The sequence below is a fragment of the Anopheles aquasalis genome, chromosome 2, assembly GCF_943734665.1.
Source record: "Anopheles aquasalis chromosome 2, idAnoAquaMG_Q_19, whole genome shotgun sequence".
Taxonomy (NCBI): Eukaryota; Metazoa; Arthropoda; class Insecta; order Diptera; family Culicidae; genus Anopheles; species Anopheles aquasalis.
In genome coordinates this window covers 80,648,147-80,666,846 of record NC_064877.1, presented here as the reverse complement: position 1 = coordinate 80,666,846, position 18,700 = coordinate 80,648,147, and the positions used below count along the sequence as shown (strand labels likewise).

Sequence of the window (18,700 nt, the reverse complement as noted above, 5' to 3'; positions counted from 1 at the left end):
GGGAATAAAAAAAACCTATGGGAATCCTATAAGCTTTGATGCGGCATCAAAAGATTTTGTGCAGTGTAGAAACGGTCTAACAGGAGCGAGAAAATGATCTGTGTCAACAGCTGTGCTCTCTGTTTTAAATATTCATATCCGGTCAACGGGAGTCCACGATCTAAGCATTTTCGGGCAAGGAAAACGATTTAGAATACTGCTTGATATTTAATCGACAATAGCATGGACAACGTATGGTTAAAATACAATTTTATTTCATAAAAACTCAGAGTAGCTAGAAAGAAGGGAATGAGAAATAGTTATGCAAGTCTCGCATCGAACGTGCTTCTTCGGCTTCTTTAAAATTTCGTCATAGTTTAGTTAACTATGCGGAGGAAGCAATACACAAACACATAAAGCAAACTATCATAAGACACATTGCAAAGTACTCATATGTATCTCGCCGAGGAGATTTACAAACATGTTCAGATATAGAATAAAGTTTTAGGTTTTGCAACAAAAAATCGTATTTATATGTAGATGTATGAGGATACCGTAGACTGCCAGTAGTCTAGCACATGAAAAACCAAACATACAATACTTTCATAACACAAAGCGCACAATCCCCTGCAGATCGGCTGGTTTAGAGGTTTAAAAACAATGTTACTGGACAGTGATCGCTACCATACACCTTCGATCGCATTACATTGTCGGTTACTTTGTCGGCGAACCGCTGGGAAACGATGAAATAGTCCAGCCGCCAGCCAACATTTTTAGCCCTTGCACCACCCATGTACGTCCAGAAACTGTAGGCGGCCTTACGATCCGGATACAGCTGGCGGAATGTATCGACAAAGCCGAACGAAAGCAATTTGCTCATACCGTCTCGCTCCTCCTGTGTGAAGCCAGCATTCTTCTTGTTGGTCTTTGGGTTGGCCAAATCAATCTCCTCATGTGCCACATTCATATCACCGCAGAGTATGACCGGTTTCTTGCTATCAAGGTCCCGCAGATACTGATGGAACTTTTCATCCCAACGCATTCGCTTTGGCAGAGTGACCAGCTTGTTGCCTGCGTTCGGTACGTACACGCAGACGAGGTAGAACTTTTCATACTCGGCCGTCAGCAGCCGGCCGTCCTGATCTTGCTCTTCATCCCCCAGTCCATACGAGACGTGGATGGGCATTTTACGCGAGTAAATTGCTACGCCCGCATAGCCACCCGGTTTGCACAACCAGTACGGATGGTAGCCCTTAATGTGGCGTGCCTCATCCGGCAGTTGGTCCTCGGTACACTTTGTCTCCTGCAGGCACAGGATGTCCGGTTGCTCGTGCTCGATGAAATCCAGCCCTCCTTTGCCCACCCAGCTACGCAGACCGGCGACGTTCCAGCTGGAAATTTTGTAGTTCCACAGCACACTCGACTGCTCCGGTTCAAAGCTGAGTGCGCTGTAGTCTGTGGAACATTTGTTCATTTTCGGAGCCGCCGTCGCTGCTGCCTTCTTGCCTTTCTTTGCTGTCGCCTTCGGTTCTGCTGCCGGTTCTTCCGCTTCCTCCTCGGACTCTACCTTACGTCGCTTTCGTTGGGTAACTGTGAAGAATGGAAAAGATATTGAGTTGATTGCAAATTGTCTAAACTCAAGTGTGCTTACGTACTTTTGCGTATAAAGTTTGTAAGTACGTTCCCTTTACCTCTCACCGATGGGCTTTCTTTAGTTTCGCTTTTCTTATCCTCGGCACCAACCTCTGCTCCCGCTGGTTCTGCATCGACGGGGACGGCTACGCGTATACGTATAACAACAGATTTATATCGATTGCTGCTTAACTTATTATTAATGCGAAATGTGTTAGTACACAACTGCACAGAACTGAAGACATGTGCTTGCAAAGGAACGAAATTGTATTTCAACAGAAGATGCATAACAAGGCATGCAATGAGTTTCATTAATATAAAAGAAAACCATCGTTCATTCTACACATAGCTAGCCAATGAACAATGTTTATTTTAAGATACAGAAGTAAGTATTAGTCAGCTGTTACGATTTGTATGAGTAAGGAAAGTAATAGAATCAGCATTTATAGGGATTATGAAATATGTCTGCAGTAAAAGGACAGATTAGCAACGTTGACCTTAGCAGGCCTAAAGAGCTGTTGAAGGATTATTACCATCGACCATCTTAGAGGCTGCACCGCGTTTCCCTTTACCCGCCACTCTTGGTAACTTAGCAACACTCGGGGCTGGTGGAATGGTGCCAGGAGGGATAGAGATGAAATGAAAAAGAAAAGAACGGCGAAAATAAAAAAAAAACATAAACACGTCTTATCGTCTTGCTTCGTTAAATTCTTCATTGCAGTGATATGTACGATGTCCCTGATCATAAAGACAGTGGAGTAGATTGTCGATACAGAAATAAGAATTAAAAAGATTTCTACATACTTGAAGCGATAAAAAAGCAACTACTAATAGATTCATGGGGATTCTCTACAATTTGGTACATACCATCGTCATTTGCTTCCGGTTCCGCTTTTTTCTTGCCACGACCCGTGAGTTTGGCTACCGTTTTAGTAGGAGCAACCGGCTCTGCTGGCTCTGCGGTTGCCATTGGAGATACATCCTTCCCCTTGGGTTTGCGCTTCGTTACAAGTTGATCGCTTGCTTCCACTTCTGGGATCGCTGCTATAGGAGCATTTGTTCTACGATCAATTCGCTACTCAAACATCTAGTCACAGAATGCTACTTACCCTTAGCTTTTCCGCGACCCTTTTTGGTGGTCACTTCGGCAATGTTAGCATCCTCGACAACCTTCTTCTCTTCGGCGGTATCCGCCGCTGGTTCCGGATTTTTTTCTTTTGTATTTTTTCCTCGCTTGGCTGGAGCAGGCTTCTTTTCGACTTTTTTAGGAGATTCATTTTTCGTGTCTTCAGCAGGCTTTGCATTTTTGTCGTTTTTAGCACGGCCAGTTTTGGCGACAGTGGGTTCTTCCGCTTCAGCAGTAGCTTTGACGGTCTTAGCAGCCTTTCCGCGCACCTTCTTTTCAATCTCGGCTAGTGGTACCTCTTGCAGAACTGCCGGAGGCTGCTCAGCCTCTTCCTGTGCTCCTTCTTCCGTAGCCTTTCCCTTCCCCTTCGGTTTTTTCTCCGCCACTCGTTTCACCTTTGGTTCTTTGGCCACTTCAGCCTTGGTCACTTTTTCCTTCTTGGCACGACCGCCAGTTTTCGTTGCTGGCTTCTTCTCTCCGTTCGCTGCGTTCAACTCCGTACCGGGTTCCTCCTGCTTCACCGCATCGGTGACGGCGTCTTTGATTGATTCGATGCTGGGTTTCACTTCGTCGGACGGCTTTTTGCGTGCGGCCTTACCCTTTGGCTTAGGAACGCTTGGCTCCATGTTCTCGGTGGTCTGTTCAACGGTTGCCAACGGTTCGTTTTCCTTACTTGCTCTTGCTTGGCGTCCACGCTTCTTCGGTTGCTGTTCCATAGCCGGCCGGCAATCTGCGTAGAAACGGCTGTGCGGAACCCTGACAGTACAGCGATCAGCGCCAAGCTCGAAAGAACCGAAACGAACCCCGGTTACTCCTACCCCTCTGAAAATCCGTAAAGCGCAGCGGCAGAACTGCAACTCGGGGTTCTTGAACTGCGTTTGTCTGCTAAAGAACAAGAGATCGTTGGACACTTTCCACGGAGCTACGATGCCGGGACAAACGCTTTCGTGAACGAACAGACGAACAAACGAATAATTACGGAGAAAAAGGGCGAAACAGAAAAGACCCAGTTTACTAGACCGCGCTAAACCTCTTTTTGTACGGCGGGTGTTTCCAGCCGGCCGATCTGAAAAAATGGCGCGCAGATTGTGACAGTTGATGCCGTATAACACTCGCAACCGTTCGAACAGTTATTCAAATAAGTCTATCCGGAAACGAGTTTTCTTTTCCTTGCTCTCTCATTTAGCAAAGGATATCCACTCAAGATGATAAAATAAATCGTCTGCTAAGCTGTTGTTATTATAACGACGATAAGGAAAGAAACCATTGATAAAGATTCGCACCGCAGTCTTAATCATTTTTATTTTCTTGAGCAACACATGATTACACCTATCGAGACGATTAACTTCCCGGCGTAGAGATGCCGGTAGCGGACAAATTCTGCGCATGCTCCACCATCACCAGGTACGTGCCATGGAAACCCGAAACACGGCCCACTACCACCCTTTTCCCGAGCACATGTCAAGATGCCGTTAGTGGATATGTGCGCGCGTGCGTGTGGAATTAATTTTCCAGAATATTGTGCTTCCCTGGAAAAGTCAGCTGGACCGTGGAGGAGCCCGTGTGGTACCGAAAAGCCGTGTACCCCTTAACAATAAGCAATAATGTGTTTCTAGCTTGCCCATCGCTGGTGCCCGTTGGGTAGGCGAGTGCCTAGTGTCCATTATTGAACCGCTGGAGTGATTGCTTTGCGTTTAAAAAAGGGGGGAAAACTCTACCGCAATCCCAAGCAGCTTGCATTCCCGGGCCTCTTCAACTTACGCCTACGCACACATAACGCACAGCAGCAGCATCGGCATCGACATCGGCAGACCTACCATGTCGGCAACGTACGGCACACGGATGGAATCGGAATATCCGCTCGACGATACGCTAGAGTATTTTATCAAATTTCCTTCGCCCAACTTCCGGAGCGACACACAAACGGCCGAAAGTGACTACGTGTTCGTGTGCAACGAGACGAACGTGCCGATAGTGCTGCTGCTTGGCTGGGCCGGCTGCCAGGATAAGTACCTGATGAAGTACTCCAAGATCTACGAAGATCGTGGGTAAGCATCGAGGGTAGCGGAAGACGAGAAGCTTCAAGGGGAGCAGCAGCGCACTAAGTGATGTTTACATTAACGTTTCAGTCTCATAACGATCCGCTACACGGCACCGGTGGAAAATTTGTTCTGGAAACGGGCCGCCATGCATCAGATCGGGGAGAAAATATTGAAACTGATTTACGACATGAACTTCGACAGCCATCCGCTGATTTTCCACGTGTTTTCCAACGGTGGCGCTTTCCTGTACCAGCACATTGCCGTGGCACTGCGGCGCTCTAAATCGCCGGTCAACATTTGCGGCATGATATTCGATTCCGCCCCGGGAGATCGACGGATTGTGGGTCTCTATCGAGCGATAGCTGCTATCTATGGTAAGGAGCGCCGTTGCAACCGATTGTTGTCCGCACTGATGGCCATCGCTGCCATTATTCTTTGGACCTTTGAGGTGAGTGTGAAGCCGTCGATCAACGATCGAAGGTGCCCCTTTGATAACGATTAAAACTATTCCAGGACGCCTTGAACTACGTCTTGAATTTTGTAAGACCGCGGGGCTATGAAGTACAAACAAATCCATCAAACAATCTCAAATACGAAAGCAACGCATGGCCACAGCTATTCCTTTACTCCAAAGAAGATCGGTTAATACCATACACCGTAAGTACGGCGGGAGACGGGGTCGCTATCCCGGTGCAATCATTCCAAGTTGCCGGTTGCTTTCATTGCAGGATATAGAAAAGTTTGCCAATTATCGAAGCCGGTGTGGAGTGGACGTGCGTATGGTATGCTTTGACCGGTCCGAGCACGTCAAACACTACATCCGACATCCGCAGCAGTACATCTACACCGTGTGCAAGTTCATCAACGATTGTTTATCGAACTACTACAACAAGTTCCACAACTAGAGCTGTGTCGATTAGCCGTTTAGCGAGACGCACCAAAGGGAATCCCGGTGGTCCTGTACTTTTGTCTTAAAGCACATCCTTTGCAAACGCACATTTTGTCCACAAAAACGCGCAAATTACACTGACCACCCGAGCAGTGTAGGTGACTTATTAGGCTAAAATTCTATTATTCTTCGAAGGTCACTCCAGCCAGAGGCTCTCCGTACGGTTTTTAGTTACGCCGTATATGCATAGCAATTGATTTTGTGATGATTCCCCCTAGAACATCTGAGCATGTTTAAACATTTGCCTTAATTCTGAACGCAGCTCAAAATGCGATCGTATGTTAAACTTTCCTAGACTCGTAGAGCTAACAAAAAAAGATTATCAAAACTTGTAAGTGAACGTAAGTGAACACGAGTGGTTTAGCAGCCGCCGCAGTGGCAATATATTTCGGAAAACCAACAGAGCGTCTTCATGTTTTGTCGCTGAAAGAAATAACCAGCACATAAATTGAACCTCGATTCGTAACGACCGGTTCCTGCGATAGCGTATAACGGTTTGAAAATGTTTCAAGAACCGTCACATTTACAACCACCGGTTGACGGTGAAAATGGCGCGATTTAAGCAAAACAACAGTTTTCGGTGAAACGTGAAACGCGGCGAAAGCAACGATGGTCATCGGATTGCACACGATCGATGCGATTTCCACCTCGCTGGGCTATGGAGATATCGAAAAGTACTATCCCGATCCGCAGGCCATCGACGGATTGAAGCACCTCATCTGGATCCTACGAAATGATGGACCGGATCACGAGTTCCGACGCTACATCGGCGAGAAGCGGTTGGTGCAGACGGATCTGCTGCCGTTCCTGTTGCACAGCTTCCACGAACCGGACGTTGCCGATGTGGTGCTACGGTTGCTGGTCAACCTTACCTTCCCCACCGATCTGATCTACAAGGAAAATCATCCCAAAAATGCCTCCGACCGGAAGAAGATGCTGCAGCTCATGGAAATCGCCGAAGGCTACAAGGAAGCGTTCACCGTGAATGCCGTGTGGTCGGTGTTGGGTGAGAAAATGCAAAGCATTCTGCGTATCGTACGTATCACAAAGGACCTTTGGCTGAATCGCGACATTCAAACGATAACGTATCGTACTTTATCCACAGAAAACACTGGAGCGAAGCGAAGCTCAGGCTATCACAGTGGAGCGGATTCTGATGCTTGCACGTAACATCCTCCAGGTGCCGGCGAACGTGGAAAAGGAAAAGCAGCTCGATAACGAGGATAGTCTGCACGATCGTTTAGTGTGGGCGCTGGATCAAACGTGTACGATCAATATCGTCTCGTACATCCTTGGTTCCTCGTCGGAGCAACAGTACTTCATGCACGCCCTCGAGATCATTTATCTTGTGTTTCGAGAACAGCAACCGGCCAACCTCGTGAACGCTACGATGCAACGTATCGCGTCGGAAAAGAGGGAAGACGAAGTGAAGCTGTTGGAAGCATTGCAGCAACCTAAGACAGCCAAGCTACCGTTGCCACCGCGACATTCACGCTTCCGAGGAACGTACCTGTCGGGCAGTGTGAAGTCAATTTCCGATAATCCTACCATCGCGCACCAGTCTCTGTCAAAAATCATTCACGCCGATCTGGGCATCGAGAAGGAACGAGCGAAGAAATCGTCCCGCTTGACACGCACCGTGGACGAGGTGGAGCGGAAGAGCATTCTTTCCGTTCGCATGTGCCTGCGACAGTACTGCGTGGAGATTTTAAATCTGTTCAACAACATCGTTCGACAGGCCAAGCGTTACCTGGGCTCCGCGGATCAGCTCTCGTCCGACTTTCACGACGATACGTATCTGCTGTGGGCGATCCGCTTTTTTATGGCCTTCAATCGTATGAATGGTATGAACATCGAACTAATAGGGTAAGTGGGAAAGCCCAATAGCAGCCAAGAAATCTTTTAGAGAGTTTTAATACGATCGTTTGTTCTTTCATTGTCACTCTTTAGAGAAGCGTTGAGTATGAATACGTTTCACTGGATTATCAGTAGGATTGAAAGCTACCAAAGCAGCATTACCTGCGATAAAACCCGCAAGAACATCTGGTCAAAGCGGCTCCATAATGCCGTACAGGTAATGGCACACTCCAAATGGTTTGCTTGTAATCAAATGATGGTTTCGGAAACCAACGTTGTCCATTTTTCCAGACATACGATGAGATGCTGTATAATCTGCGAGCCTTAAGCCTCAAAGAGGACCACGAGTCAAAGGAGTTGCTCTTAATGCTGCAAAACAACATCTTCTACGCCGTCGAGTATCGCGAAACTATCGTACAGTTGCTGACCAACTACAATGAGTCGTACCAAACGAGGCAATAATCTAGCACCCATTTTCTAGTAACATTGCAAAGAAAAGCTTTTTAACATTTTCGTTTATTTGAAACTTACAGAAACTTTCTACGTTCAGTGGTGGAAGTTGCGAATCGTTTCTATTCTCTGCTGGAGAAATTCTGCGACGGAACAGTGCGTGTCCAGACGCGTGTAAAATCGAAACGTAAAAAGCAGAAGGGACGTAAGGGTGGTAAATCCGACCGCCCTCCAATAACACCGGAAAGCCTCGAATACGATTGGCTATCCATGGCACCGAAGATAGCGGCCATCCTACCGCAGATTCATGCCACGGAGGAAAATCTCCCCACTCCCTTTGATGTGACCTCTTCGGTGCCCTTCGATGATCAAAAGTAAGGGCTCATTGCTTGGCTGGTTAGTTCATAAACCATATTCTGATCCAACATTTCTTCTTCCGTTTGGCCATTTTTAGGGGTGATTGTATGATACGTATTCATCGCTTGCTGCGTGATGAAAAGTACGAAGATGCTTTGAAGCTTATGTATGCGGCACGGTAAGATCATTACTCCAATGCACCCAATCTGCAACGCTGTGCTAGACCAACCTGTTGCCGGTTAATACATTGCAGATCGGTGTGGACGAATGAGGATTGCTTCGGTTCAACGCACGCAACAGAGGACGAAGATTTAATGTGCTTGAAGGAAATATTTATGGCCAACATTGCGGAAGGTAACAGAAGAATGCAATCTATGCAATGAACAGTATTTCTCTCAACAGTTTGAATCTCATTTAGCAGAACAAGAAACTCCGCTTAGCGATGAAGATGAAGAGGATGATGACGAAGAAGATGAAGCGGAGGAGTATGAAGGTAATCACGGTACTTTTTGTAAAGCTTACTGTGTGGAAAGTTAAAACAAATTCCTTCTTTCCGTTTCCGTTAGCCCGAACAAAGTACGCCGAAAAGGATTTCAAGTTCGAAGACTTCTCTAAGCGGTAAGCTTTTCCATGTGAGTGGTTGTGAAAATAGTTTAAAAATGACTGTTTACCTCTTTACAGTCTGGTTGATCCGAAGATTGTGCGAAACTGTGTCACGGTGTTGTCGGATTGGGAAACCATTAAAACGCCTACTATGAAAGCAGCCATCCACATACTACACCGTATCGCCGTACAGCACAAAACTCCGGCCATGTTGTTTCAAGTGAGTTGCAATTCGGGGATACTGGTGTCTGTTCTGTATTACTAATAAGTGGTTCATTCGGTCTGCAGGCATCGCTGTTCCGCATCTTTCAACGGGCGCTGCATGCAAAACCTTCCGAGCATACGGTACCCTTGCAACAGCTGGCACTGTACGTGATTCGTCAGCTACAGAAGAAGGCTCCCGATAACGAGGTGATATTTGCTGAACTGCTGTTCTACAAATCGGCCAAAATATGCTACGGATTGGAAGAGGGTTACGGTGAGGTTTTCAATCGTCCCGCTGGCGCGTAAGTTGTGATTGATATGCTGCTTATGAAGATAAGTTATGACGTTATCTTGTTTCTAACTTTCGTTTGAATAGTGCCGGATCTGGGTCGAAAAATTGGTCGGAAGAGCAAGAGGAAGAACTGCGCCGACTGTTCATGGAGAACCAGGAAAACCCTCAGACCGATCAAGGTACCGATGCCAGTGTCCTTTAGCCATTACACTAGAAACACAAACAAGGTTTCGTTACTTATTCTTCCATTCTCCTTGCTTGTTGCACGTTTTCCGCAGATGTTATCGATTGGTTGCTGGACAACATGATCGATCGTACACGTACGCGACGGGCCGTTATCAAGAAGCTGAAAGAGCTGGGTCTGATCTTTAAAGCGCCAACGAAGAAAAGTAATGCCAACCAAAAACAGATGGATTCGTGGGACGGCGAGCAGATCGAGAGGCTAACGCAGCTGTACGAGGAGCATCGGTTTGAGCGAAATGTCGTAAAGAAGATACGAGACGCATTTGGACAAACATTCAGCCGGCAAGCGATCGTGAAGCAAATGGTTCGCATTGGGCTGATAGCGGATGAATCAGAAGTGAAGGCCCGCAGACCAGCCGCATCGAAATCGAAAGGCCGCCGACGAAAGGAAAGAAGAGATTCCGGTAGCTCATCGGCAAGTCACGATAGTGAAGAGGAGGAGGATGATGCTGCCAACGACGATGGTCCCGCTGTTGTGCTTGATCAGAAGGTAGCTGAGAAGATGATGAAACTAATGGGCAGCAGCATGACGCCATGCATCGACTGGGTTAGCAGTTCGATGGAGTTTGTATGCAATTCCGGCACAATCCGTGAGCTTCTCCGGGGAGGAAGGACAATTTATCCGAAGGAAGAGCACCAAATCCTTGCGCTCAAGGACGGCAGATTTCGTCAGTTTCTACTCGCTCTTGGGATGGAGGCTACGGTAGGTGCCTGATTCTAGTTCGATTTCGATGCGTTGCTAGTACTTAATCTATCTGACCTTGCTGCCATCCATTTCTCCAGAATGCGTCTTGGTGTATACCGGAAGAATTTGAAGCCGCCAATCTGAAACAGCGCATTGAGCTCCTGCAAAAACTGTGCAACTCTCGCGAGGCGTCACCTGTTGCAGCTGATCGGAGCATCGAGGAAGAAGACGTTGCCGACCAAAGCAATACTACCCACCAGTCGGTCGGCGTTGCGCCAGCTGAGGATTCCGACGAGGATGAGATGCCTTCGTTCAGCAAAAGAAAGCGCAGCCCGGGTGTTGCTGGTAAACGTGACCGATCGGACTCTTCCGATTCGATGGAATCGTCCACTTATGCGAACAAGAAATCACGAAAACGAATGGTCGTTAGCAGCGATGATGAGGATTAGCGGTTTGTGTTGGTACCTTCTGTGTCACAAGTGTCCTTGTATCGCACGGAGATTGCGGTTGAATTATTGTCTTTGTCTTGCGTAGAATTAAAGTAAAGTTAAATACAAAATAATACAGATTTTTCTTATTTTTCGTATGTTTTCTAAGGTACGTTGTTTTTTGAAAAGTGTATAACAGTTTTGCGACAGCTTCGTCGATTTCCTCGCGAGTGTTTCATCGAGATTTCTTTGTTTACATTCGGCAAGCGATTGTTTACAGTTTCGTTGTCGATTTTTGTTAGCCAGAACGTGCCGGTAAAATTCCTTTTGTGCCGGTAAAATTCCGTGCGCGGTGTGATTTGTCCGTTCCCTCTAATCGTTTAAAGCACCGATAATGAAAAGTTACGTGTTAGATTTAAGTAACACATTCACTGACCACCGCCGGAAGGTGTGCATCGGGCGCAGACTAGAATGGACTGCGGTAGGTCAATTGAAGCAGGCCGTCGCCGAACTGTTTCACATTTCACCGGAGGTTTTCATATGCTGCGAGCACGGTATCTACTATCCCGACACGGAACACATCGACATTCTGCCAGATAATGTAGCACTCAAGTAAGTGCATCGTAGAAAATGTAATCTTCTACAAATAGACTAATTCACGAACGAGACCCCTTTTTTTGAATAGGTTCATGACAGCGCCAGAGAAACAGGACAATTCGGACTCGGAGGAAAGCGTGAAGATCGTGAACGCTGCGAATCTTAAAAGATGCAATCAGCATGTAAATGGTTCACACGACAGTTCCTTGCTGGACATCCCCAAACCAAAGCGACGGCGTGTGCGAAAACGCAAGCAGTCCTCTGCAGCCAAGGCTAGAAAACTTTCCGAAGATACCTCCGATGAAGTGGCTCCTCATGCTGAAAATAAACAACCCGAAGCCAAATTGAAACCACCGACACAGGAGCCCCGAATTGAAAGTCGCATTGCAGAGGAGGCGGTGATTCCTTTCCGGAATTTGCGTACCGAATTGAAGGCCAGAGTAGTACGAGCTATTTCGCCATCCTTTCCCGAACCAACAGCACAACATAATGGCATTAGTAATGGCGTAGAGAACGCAGGAACCGTTGGCATTGACATTAAACAGGAAACAATCGTGCCAGATTGTAACGGGAATGCGGCTGTAGAAGTTGGTGCAGTTTAATCGATCCGATTGAGTACCACTAAAAAGAAGTAGGTACAACAGGAATGTACATTTCTTTCCAAGCACTAAACGTCCTCGATAACGTTTCCTGGCTGAGAGGTGAAGAGTTACAAATTATCTTGAATTTTGAACATTTCCTCACATATAATATCCTCTAAATAAATCCTCTTGTTCAAAAGAGCAAAGGAAGCCTTAAGTTGACAATTTTCCGACCATTTTCTTTCGTCAGGTTACATATATCAATAATTGCCTAGAACATCTTTCATTGATTTCTATCCATATTTCTTTCCTCAATCTTGTGAACATGTGAATTTATTGTTTCGGATGAATATTAAGTTGGAACTGTTAATTTATCTTATTCATTGAAAAGAACTTTGGAATTAAATTGAAAACAATGTTTTTTTTATTACATTTTGTTTCGATTCGCCAAGATACGCTATTCCAGCTCACGGATCATCATTCGCGAGTAACTCAATCCTTGATAGTTGCCATGGAAATAATACCAATGCATTGATTTTTCGTTCTCAGCATTCATGTATCGGGCGTTCAAAACAGAGTCAGCACAAAACCAGTGCCACCATGCACCTTCCATGTATTGTGCACAATGTCTGCTGCTCTCATCATTATCGCGATCTTTGGTTGAGAACTTCCTATCCTTATAATGGGACATCCGATCACCTGCAGTACCACTATACTTTCCGATAGCCTTCACGTCATATTGGTCACTTTCACTACCTATTTCGTAGGCATTAAACCGCGCATATTTATAAGTTCCATTAAAGTCTTTCAATTCAATAATGAGTTCGTGCTTACGGCCACTTGTAATCTGGTGGACCTTCTCAAGACCCAACCAAAACTCTTTGTTTAAATCACCAAACCCGTCGCGGAACTCATTCCACCCACGATAAAAGTCCAGTGATCCGTCGTAACGGTACTGAAATACGATCCATCCACCTCCAAACGTTTCCTGTTCACAATACACTTCAAACGGTTCACTATTATTCTTCACACGGATCAGATACGTCCCAGATACACTCGATGAAACATTTTTGCACGAGTAACCTTCCACCTTTCGAAGCTGCCTCTCCATTCCTTGCAGTCTATGCTCCATCGCCTCCAACTTGCCCGCGAGTATCTGTAGCATCCCATCCACCGACGGATTAACTTCGCCATCATTAGGCCCACCATCACTTGCAGCAACATAGAGAAGAGCAAAAAATACGATTAAACCAATGCGCAGCTTCATTGCTGCAGCGCACTTTTTAACACAACGAGCCAACTGGAGGTTCAAACAGAATGATGTCTCTGGGATACGCGGAGGGATGTTTTATACTGATTGTACGAAACATACACCGAATGGCGCGATCAAGAACACACTTGATTAAAACTGCAATCAGAGCTCTGTTTTGGCTACGTTCTTTCGTTTGATAACCCAAGCCATTCTGGTTTGCTAGAGGATGTTTTCGGGCGTTCTGTGGGGCGGCTATTTTTGGTGATAAGCAGGACACCGGCAGATTCAACTACTTTAACATGTATCTTGGCGTTGAGTTTACCTATTAGTGTTGATTAGAGGATCATATGAGTAAATTCAAAAAAGTGCTGTGTGTAAAACTCTAACTTAAGAACGATTCCATTCTCAAAACAGCAAGATAACAAAGAAAGCGCGCAGTAATGACCTTCGTCCAAAGGTTATTTTTGATTGATAAGGTGCCCATAATCCAATGCTCACTAGCGACGCTCCGGGAGACGTACTGGATGCTGGAAAGGGTCATCCGAATTCCGTCTTTGACGATTTCAACGCTCGAGCCGTGGACTGGAAATGCCTCGAAGTGGATTCTGCGAGTCGCTGCAACAGCAGAACTCTATCCTGGAAAATGTTGTTCAATGTGCATCATTCACTATGTTCTTTCCATGTTTCTTTCTTCACTCTTTAGATTTGAAATGGTGTTTCGGATGCATTTTAGGTCGGAACTATGGAAATTCTAATACCTTCACCTTTACCCTTTAAAAACCCCCCCCCTTACTTTCACCTTTAAAAGACTTTTTCTGGACTTTTTATGAACAAGTGTGTTTTTATTATCTACTTGGGTACGATTCAACAAAGTTTGTTCATTCAATTCTCTGCACCAATGATCCGACTAGAAATATTATTCCAGCTCGCGGATCATCATTCGCGAGTAACTCAATCCTTGAATGTTGTTTTTGAAATAAAACCAAAACATTGATTTCATGTCGACTGCATTCATGTACCGCCCATTCAAATTCGAATCAGAACAAGACCAGTACCACCATGCGCCTTCCATGAGCGGTGCACAATAGTTGCTGTCGTACGCATCATTGTCACGATCTTTGGTTGAAAACTTCTTACCCCTATAATGAGACATATTATCACCTGCAGTACCACTATAATTTCCGAATTCTTTCAAGTTGTATTGATCACTCTCACTTCCTATTTCGAATGCACCATACCGCGCATATTTGTACATTCCTTCAAAATCTTTCAATTCAATAATCAGTTCATGCTTACGGCCACTTGTTATCTGGTGGACTTTCTCAAGGCCCAACCAAAATTCTTTGTTTAAATCACCAAAACCGTCGCGGAACTCATTCCACCCTCGGTAAAAGTCCAGTGATCCGTCGGAACGGAACTGAAACACAATCCATCCACCTTCAAACGACTCCTGTTCGCAATACACTTCAAACGGTTCGCTATAACGTTTCACACGGATCTGGTATGTCCCAGACACTTTCAAAGGAACATCTTTGCACGAGGAAAAGGGAGGTTGCTTTGGTTTCGGTGTTGTGGTCGTTGTCGTTGAAACACTATTTTCCGTTGGTGTTAAACAACACTGATTTTGCAAAACTTGAATGAGTGAGTGCAGCTGCAGCAAAGCATTCATTATCCGCCGAGTGTTGTTATGCACATTGCCGACGTGTTGATCGAGTTTATGAAGAGCCGTATTGACCTTCTCCTGATCTCGATTGTGAATTTCACTTAAATTAACTGCGACTTGATGTTTGAGGTCACGAAGCACGGCGAGCATTTCATTTTGGCCTTTTTCTTGTCTCGATTGTTGTTCCTGCAGGGCTGCAACTATCCTGTCTTGCTTGGATTGATGTTGCAGGATATCGTTCTCTATTTTCTGTAATTTAAGTTCCATCATCGCGAATTTGGTCAGGAGTAATTCTAGGCTGAATCTTGGCATCCCATGTAACGTGTGTTTTGCATGATCCATGCTCTCACTAAGGTCACCATCACTTGCACTAACGCAGAGAATAGCACAAAAGGGGATTAAACCAACGAGCAGCTTCATTTCTGGAACGACCTTGCTAACACAACGAGTTAACTAGAGTTTCAATAAAAATGATGCCTCTGGGGTACTCGGAGGGACGTTTTATACTGATTAAGAGGAAAATACAGCGAGTGGTGCGATCGAGAATGTGCACACATTCCTACTAGTTGCGTATTTTCCTCATGAAAACCCATGCCATGCTGGTTTGCTGGAAAACGTGATAGTATTTCTAAAGGCCGTAATCTAGGTGTTGGTGATAAGCATCTCCTTCCCCAGCAAACCTTATTTTTTGTTGTTAAAACATCGACGGATAGACCCAGCAAAACCCTTGATGCACAAAAACACACTACTGTGGGCAATTATCTGCGGGCATTCGACTATTATAACATTGCTCGGTTTCTTTGCATGTGATAAGGATACGGGGTTGCAACACTCATCCCGTTTCGAACAGAATAGCTGATTAAAATATTTGAACATCTCTTAAACCGCGAACAATAGTTTCTATATGAATTATCATTCTGTATTTGTATTTTCGTGTCTTAGCAATTGAGATTGATTTGAGGATGCCATGCCAAAACTCCGGCATAGAAATGTGTCCGCTTAGATACGATTCCAGGAAAACTTGCGGTTAATCGAATTCGATACGAGTGATTATAAATTTAATGATACGGATCTGTGCTGATTCTGATAACAGTTCATGTTCTATGGTAGGTGAAGGAATTCCTAGAATGGATTGTGACGTTATTTCGATTGACTGCCTCTACAGATATTAGATTACTAAGAAAACAGCGTGTGCCGATCGATGTAAATGTGCGTAATCGATAAGATTACACTTCCAAGAAATCTTGTGCAGCAAAATAAAACGGTTATTAGTATCATGCAATTTAAGGTTCAACTTTCCTCTAATCACATTGGTTACGGCAATCATTTTATCGATATTGGACGATAGAACAAGTGAATGGACACCGAGAAGATGATGATTTGTCTTTGTTAGCTAGAGACATCTAAGTAGAACAGAGCACAGCATGGCATGCGTTTGTACTACCACATGGCTGCATTGATGTATCGCTTTCGCTACGAATTTCTTTCGCTATAAATAACAGAGCAACATTGTGGTTTCTTCGTTCTTCGAGACTGTATTAACAAGCAGCTTGTTTGTAAGCATACACTGGCAATAGGAAAAATAAAACAAAACACATTACACTTCGAAGGCGTGATGAAGAGGGTTACAGGAGCTTGGGCAGGATAGGATGATTTTTGAATGCTGAAGTCAAATATGCGCAGATGGGGGGCACAAACACACCCGGACCCACACCACATTCCAACACACTTGCGTATCGAATCGAACGCTCGAACAGGCAAGTGGTTGGAAAACAAGCAGTAGGCGGGAAAATTTGTTTGCAAAACATTAAACAGCATAGTACGCGAGTGCACTCCCAAACTATATCGATCGAACGCCGGAAGAGTAGTAGGCCAGGCCGGTAAGTAAGTGCAATCCAGATGTTCGCCAATCGCCTGTGCAATCATTGTGGTAACGGATTGTTTGCGCTGAGAGAGTAACTGTCGCCATCGTAGCACCCCGCGTGTGTACGACGTGTGTTTTGTCGCTGCTCGAGTGGGCACTTCTTTGTGGTTGCACGCCGGGTGTTTGGTAAATTTGTTTGCATTTTTGAAGAGCAACACTTATCGGAAATCGAGAGTATGGTAATCCGTGAAAGAGCTTGCTGTGGCGCTGGTTTGGGTGGATGTGAGAAGAAGGTGCTGCGTTGTTTGTCGTGGATACGACGGGGGGCGCTGCGGGTGTTTGGTATGAAGTTAAGGCCCCATTTTCTCCTCCCTCAACATGTTCTCTCTTCCTACATGAGCCGCGCTTGTTCATTCTTGGGTTCGAACGCCGCCACCGCCGTCGCTGCCGCTGCCACCCTGCACCGGCTTATTCGGTGAGCTGCTTGATGTGGTTCTCGAGCTTCTCGGCGTTGGCACCCGAGAACTGCTGCACCACCTGCTTCCGCTTGATGAACAGGAAGGTGGGCATGCTGGAGATGTTGTATTCGGCCGCCAGGTCCTCGCACTCGTCCACGTCCACCTTCACGATGACGACCTTCTCGGCGTACTTGTTCTGGAACTCCTCCAGCTTCGGGGCGATCACCTTGCACGGTCCGCACCAGGTAGCGAAGAAGTCCACCACCACCAGCTGGTCACCAGCCGATTCCAGCTTGTTGTGGAAGTCAGCCTGCGGGGGTAGCACGTACAGTGGGATTAATATTCGTGTAATCACGTCATCAGAGAAAATGAACAACAACAACAACAACCGTGTGCAATTCCAGTTTGTCAAGGTGAAACACATCAACCGGCACCTGTCCGCCCCAGGGGAGAGACACATTCCGTGCGAACGTGTGTGACACATTACACCGTGAAGGCGATGATTTTATAACAATTTTTACAATTTCCCTCAAGCAGGCCTTTGACTCACACACTTCACTCTCTCTCTCTCTCGCTCTGCCTGTCTGTCTTTTTATGTGACAAATACGCGTCATTTACGATAAGTGAACGGAGAGTGCAAATAAGGATGACTTCATCCTGCCAGTAGCCTATTTGACGCCTACCGAGATCGCTGCGGCAACGAAAACTGCTTCGCTTGCACATTCCATCGGCCAGGTGCATAACAGCAAACCGAGACTCTTGCAACAGGAGAAGAGCGTTCCAGCGTCGCCGTTGCACCAAGCATCTTAGCAAGGCTAGTAGCATAGCAACCGAGCAACCTTTAATTGCGAACACATACCGTGATAATGTATGTTCGCAATTAACATTGGTGACCGCAGCAAACCACCTTGCTGCGTGGTGGCCTATGAAACGCATCTGTGATGGTGAATAGATGGATCGTAACGATGGCAACGGAAACGATGGACCATGAATAATGGAAGCCCAGGGAATGACATGGTAGCATAGAAATGGCTCGTGAGTTTCAAAATTCAGCCATGAAGTGACTCACAGTAAACTGGACTGAGTCACGCGCGTGCATTCGTGGTGCATGATTTTTAACACTTGTCGACCTGTTGTGCTATCGAATCATATGGAACGCAAACATGCCTGGTGGGAGCGTCCGGGGGGCGATGTGTAATGTAAATGATACATTCTTAACAAAACACGGACGGACTGTGTGCCGAAATGGTTGCCAAATCGATCAACGCCTATCAATTAGTGCGATTGGTGTGTATCAAGTAACACCCGCCCTTTCGATCGGTGGGAACAGTCTGGAAACAGCTCTCCGCTCTCGGTACCATTTTACTAATCTCGTTAAAGATGATGCTCGAGCTTGACGACGACCGCGCGGTCGTCTGTTGCTATACAGAAAGCGCCT

At 45.9% G+C, this 18,700-nt stretch overlaps 7 protein-coding genes across 10 annotated transcripts in view; 3 read left to right on the top strand and 4 right to left on the bottom strand.

Annotated features, from left to right (window-relative positions):
* Positions 1-232: 232 nt before the first annotated feature.
* On the bottom strand, positions 233-3,788 carry LOC126572478 (recombination repair protein 1). Of its 4 annotated transcripts, XM_050231826.1 has the most exons (6): positions 3,556-3,788; positions 2,721-3,493; positions 2,479-2,655; positions 2,145-2,216; positions 1,635-1,757; positions 233-1,569 (listed from the first exon to the last, which is right to left on the bottom strand). In XM_050231826.1, the coding sequence occupies exons 2-6, from the start codon at positions 3,451-3,453 to the stop codon at positions 623-625; spliced, it is 2,052 nt and encodes a 683-aa protein (XP_050087783.1). In that variant the 5' UTR covers positions 3,454-3,493; positions 3,556-3,788; the 3' UTR covers positions 233-622. The 4 variants fall into 4 exon arrangements, with proteins under 4 accessions (XP_050087783.1, XP_050087781.1, XP_050087785.1 ...); XM_050231824.1 differs by having other exon boundaries at positions 2,721-3,788; XM_050231828.1 differs by having other exon boundaries at positions 1,671-1,757; positions 2,721-3,788.
* Positions 3,789-4,297: 509 nt separating this feature from the next.
* LOC126572489 (transmembrane protein 53-B) lies at positions 4,298-6,080 on the top strand. The gene is made up of 4 exons (XM_050231844.1): positions 4,298-4,785; positions 4,867-5,227; positions 5,293-5,436; positions 5,508-6,080. The coding sequence occupies exons 1-4, from the start codon at positions 4,556-4,558 to the stop codon at positions 5,682-5,684; spliced, it is 912 nt and encodes a 303-aa protein (XP_050087801.1). The 5' UTR covers positions 4,298-4,555; the 3' UTR covers positions 5,685-6,080.
* A 240-nt stretch (positions 6,081-6,320) lies between these two features.
* Positions 6,321-10,947, top strand: LOC126572492 (protein timeless homolog). Its single transcript, XM_050231848.1, has 14 exons — positions 6,321-6,763; positions 6,834-7,594; positions 7,679-7,802; positions 7,877-8,040; positions 8,119-8,409; positions 8,490-8,570; positions 8,646-8,746; positions 8,814-8,885; positions 8,959-9,010; positions 9,074-9,215; positions 9,284-9,501; positions 9,576-9,670; positions 9,770-10,437; positions 10,518-10,947. The coding sequence occupies exons 1-14, from the start codon at positions 6,338-6,340 to the stop codon at positions 10,866-10,868; spliced, it is 3,546 nt and encodes a 1,181-aa protein (XP_050087805.1). The 5' UTR covers positions 6,321-6,337; the 3' UTR covers positions 10,869-10,947.
* A 175-nt stretch (positions 10,948-11,122) lies between these two features.
* On the top strand, positions 11,123-12,229 carry LOC126572473 (uncharacterized). The gene is made up of 2 exons (XM_050231820.1): positions 11,123-11,459; positions 11,533-12,229. The coding sequence occupies exons 1-2, from the start codon at positions 11,242-11,244 to the stop codon at positions 12,044-12,046; spliced, it is 732 nt and encodes a 243-aa protein (XP_050087777.1). The 5' UTR covers positions 11,123-11,241; the 3' UTR covers positions 12,047-12,229.
* A 253-nt stretch (positions 12,230-12,482) lies between these two features.
* LOC126572472 (fibrinogen-like protein A) lies at positions 12,483-13,505 on the bottom strand. The gene has a single exon (XM_050231819.1). The coding sequence runs from the start codon at positions 13,290-13,292 to the stop codon at positions 12,483-12,485; it is 810 nt and encodes a 269-aa protein (XP_050087776.1). The 5' UTR covers positions 13,293-13,505.
* Positions 13,506-14,112: 607 nt separating this feature from the next.
* On the bottom strand, positions 14,113-15,751 carry LOC126572471 (fibrinogen-like protein A). The gene has a single exon (XM_050231818.1). The coding sequence runs from the start codon at positions 15,358-15,360 to the stop codon at positions 14,194-14,196; it is 1,167 nt and encodes a 388-aa protein (XP_050087775.1). The 5' UTR covers positions 15,361-15,751; the 3' UTR covers positions 14,113-14,193.
* Positions 15,752-16,455: 704 nt separating this feature from the next.
* LOC126572469 (thioredoxin-2-like) overlaps positions 16,456-18,700 on the bottom strand; it is a 3,076-nt gene continuing 831 nt past the window's right edge. Inside the window, exon 2 of the mRNA XM_050231816.1 lies at positions 16,456-17,572. Within this exon, the coding sequence (XP_050087773.1) occupies positions 17,273-17,572 (300 nt within the window). The 3' untranslated portion in view covers positions 16,456-17,272. The remainder of the gene's footprint in view (positions 17,573-18,700) is intronic.

Bases quoted from the DNA above. Each gene is read 5' to 3' on its own strand.
- LOC126572478 (XM_050231824.1), bottom strand. From the start codon at position 3,453: ATGGAACAGCAACCGAAGAAGCGTGGACGCCAAGCAAGAGCAAGTAAG. The intron at 2,217-2,478 runs GTATGTACCAAA...CCATTCCACCAG, and splicing joins ACCGGAAGCAAATGACGATG to CCCCGAGTGTTGCTAAGTTA. The intron at 1,570-1,634 runs GTACGTAAGCAC...CATTCTTCACAG, and splicing joins TACAAACTTTATACGCAAAA to TTACCCAACGAAAGCGACGT.
- LOC126572489 (XM_050231844.1), top strand. From the start codon at position 4,556: ATGTCGGCAACGTACGGCACACGGATGGAATCGGAATATCCGCTCGAC. The intron at 4,786-4,866 runs GTAAGCATCGAG...TTAACGTTTCAG, and splicing joins AAGATCTACGAAGATCGTGG to TCTCATAACGATCCGCTACA. The intron at 5,437-5,507 runs GTAAGTACGGCG...CTTTCATTGCAG, and splicing joins ATCGGTTAATACCATACACC to GATATAGAAAAGTTTGCCAA.
- LOC126572492 (XM_050231848.1), top strand. From the start codon at position 6,338: ATGGTCATCGGATTGCACACGATCGATGCGATTTCCACCTCGCTGGGC. The intron at 6,764-6,833 runs GTACGTATCACA...CTTTATCCACAG, and splicing joins TGCAAAGCATTCTGCGTATC to AAAACACTGGAGCGAAGCGA. The intron at 7,803-7,876 runs GTAATGGCACAC...CCATTTTTCCAG, and splicing joins GGCTCCATAATGCCGTACAG to ACATACGATGAGATGCTGTA.
- LOC126572473 (XM_050231820.1), top strand. From the start codon at position 11,242: ATGAAAAGTTACGTGTTAGATTTAAGTAACACATTCACTGACCACCGC. The intron at 11,460-11,532 runs GTAAGTGCATCG...TTTTTTGAATAG, and splicing joins CCAGATAATGTAGCACTCAA to GTTCATGACAGCGCCAGAGA.
- LOC126572472 (XM_050231819.1), bottom strand. From the start codon at position 13,292: ATGAAGCTGCGCATTGGTTTAATCGTATTTTTTGCTCTTCTCTATGTT.
- LOC126572471 (XM_050231818.1), bottom strand. From the start codon at position 15,360: ATGAAGCTGCTCGTTGGTTTAATCCCCTTTTGTGCTATTCTCTGCGTT.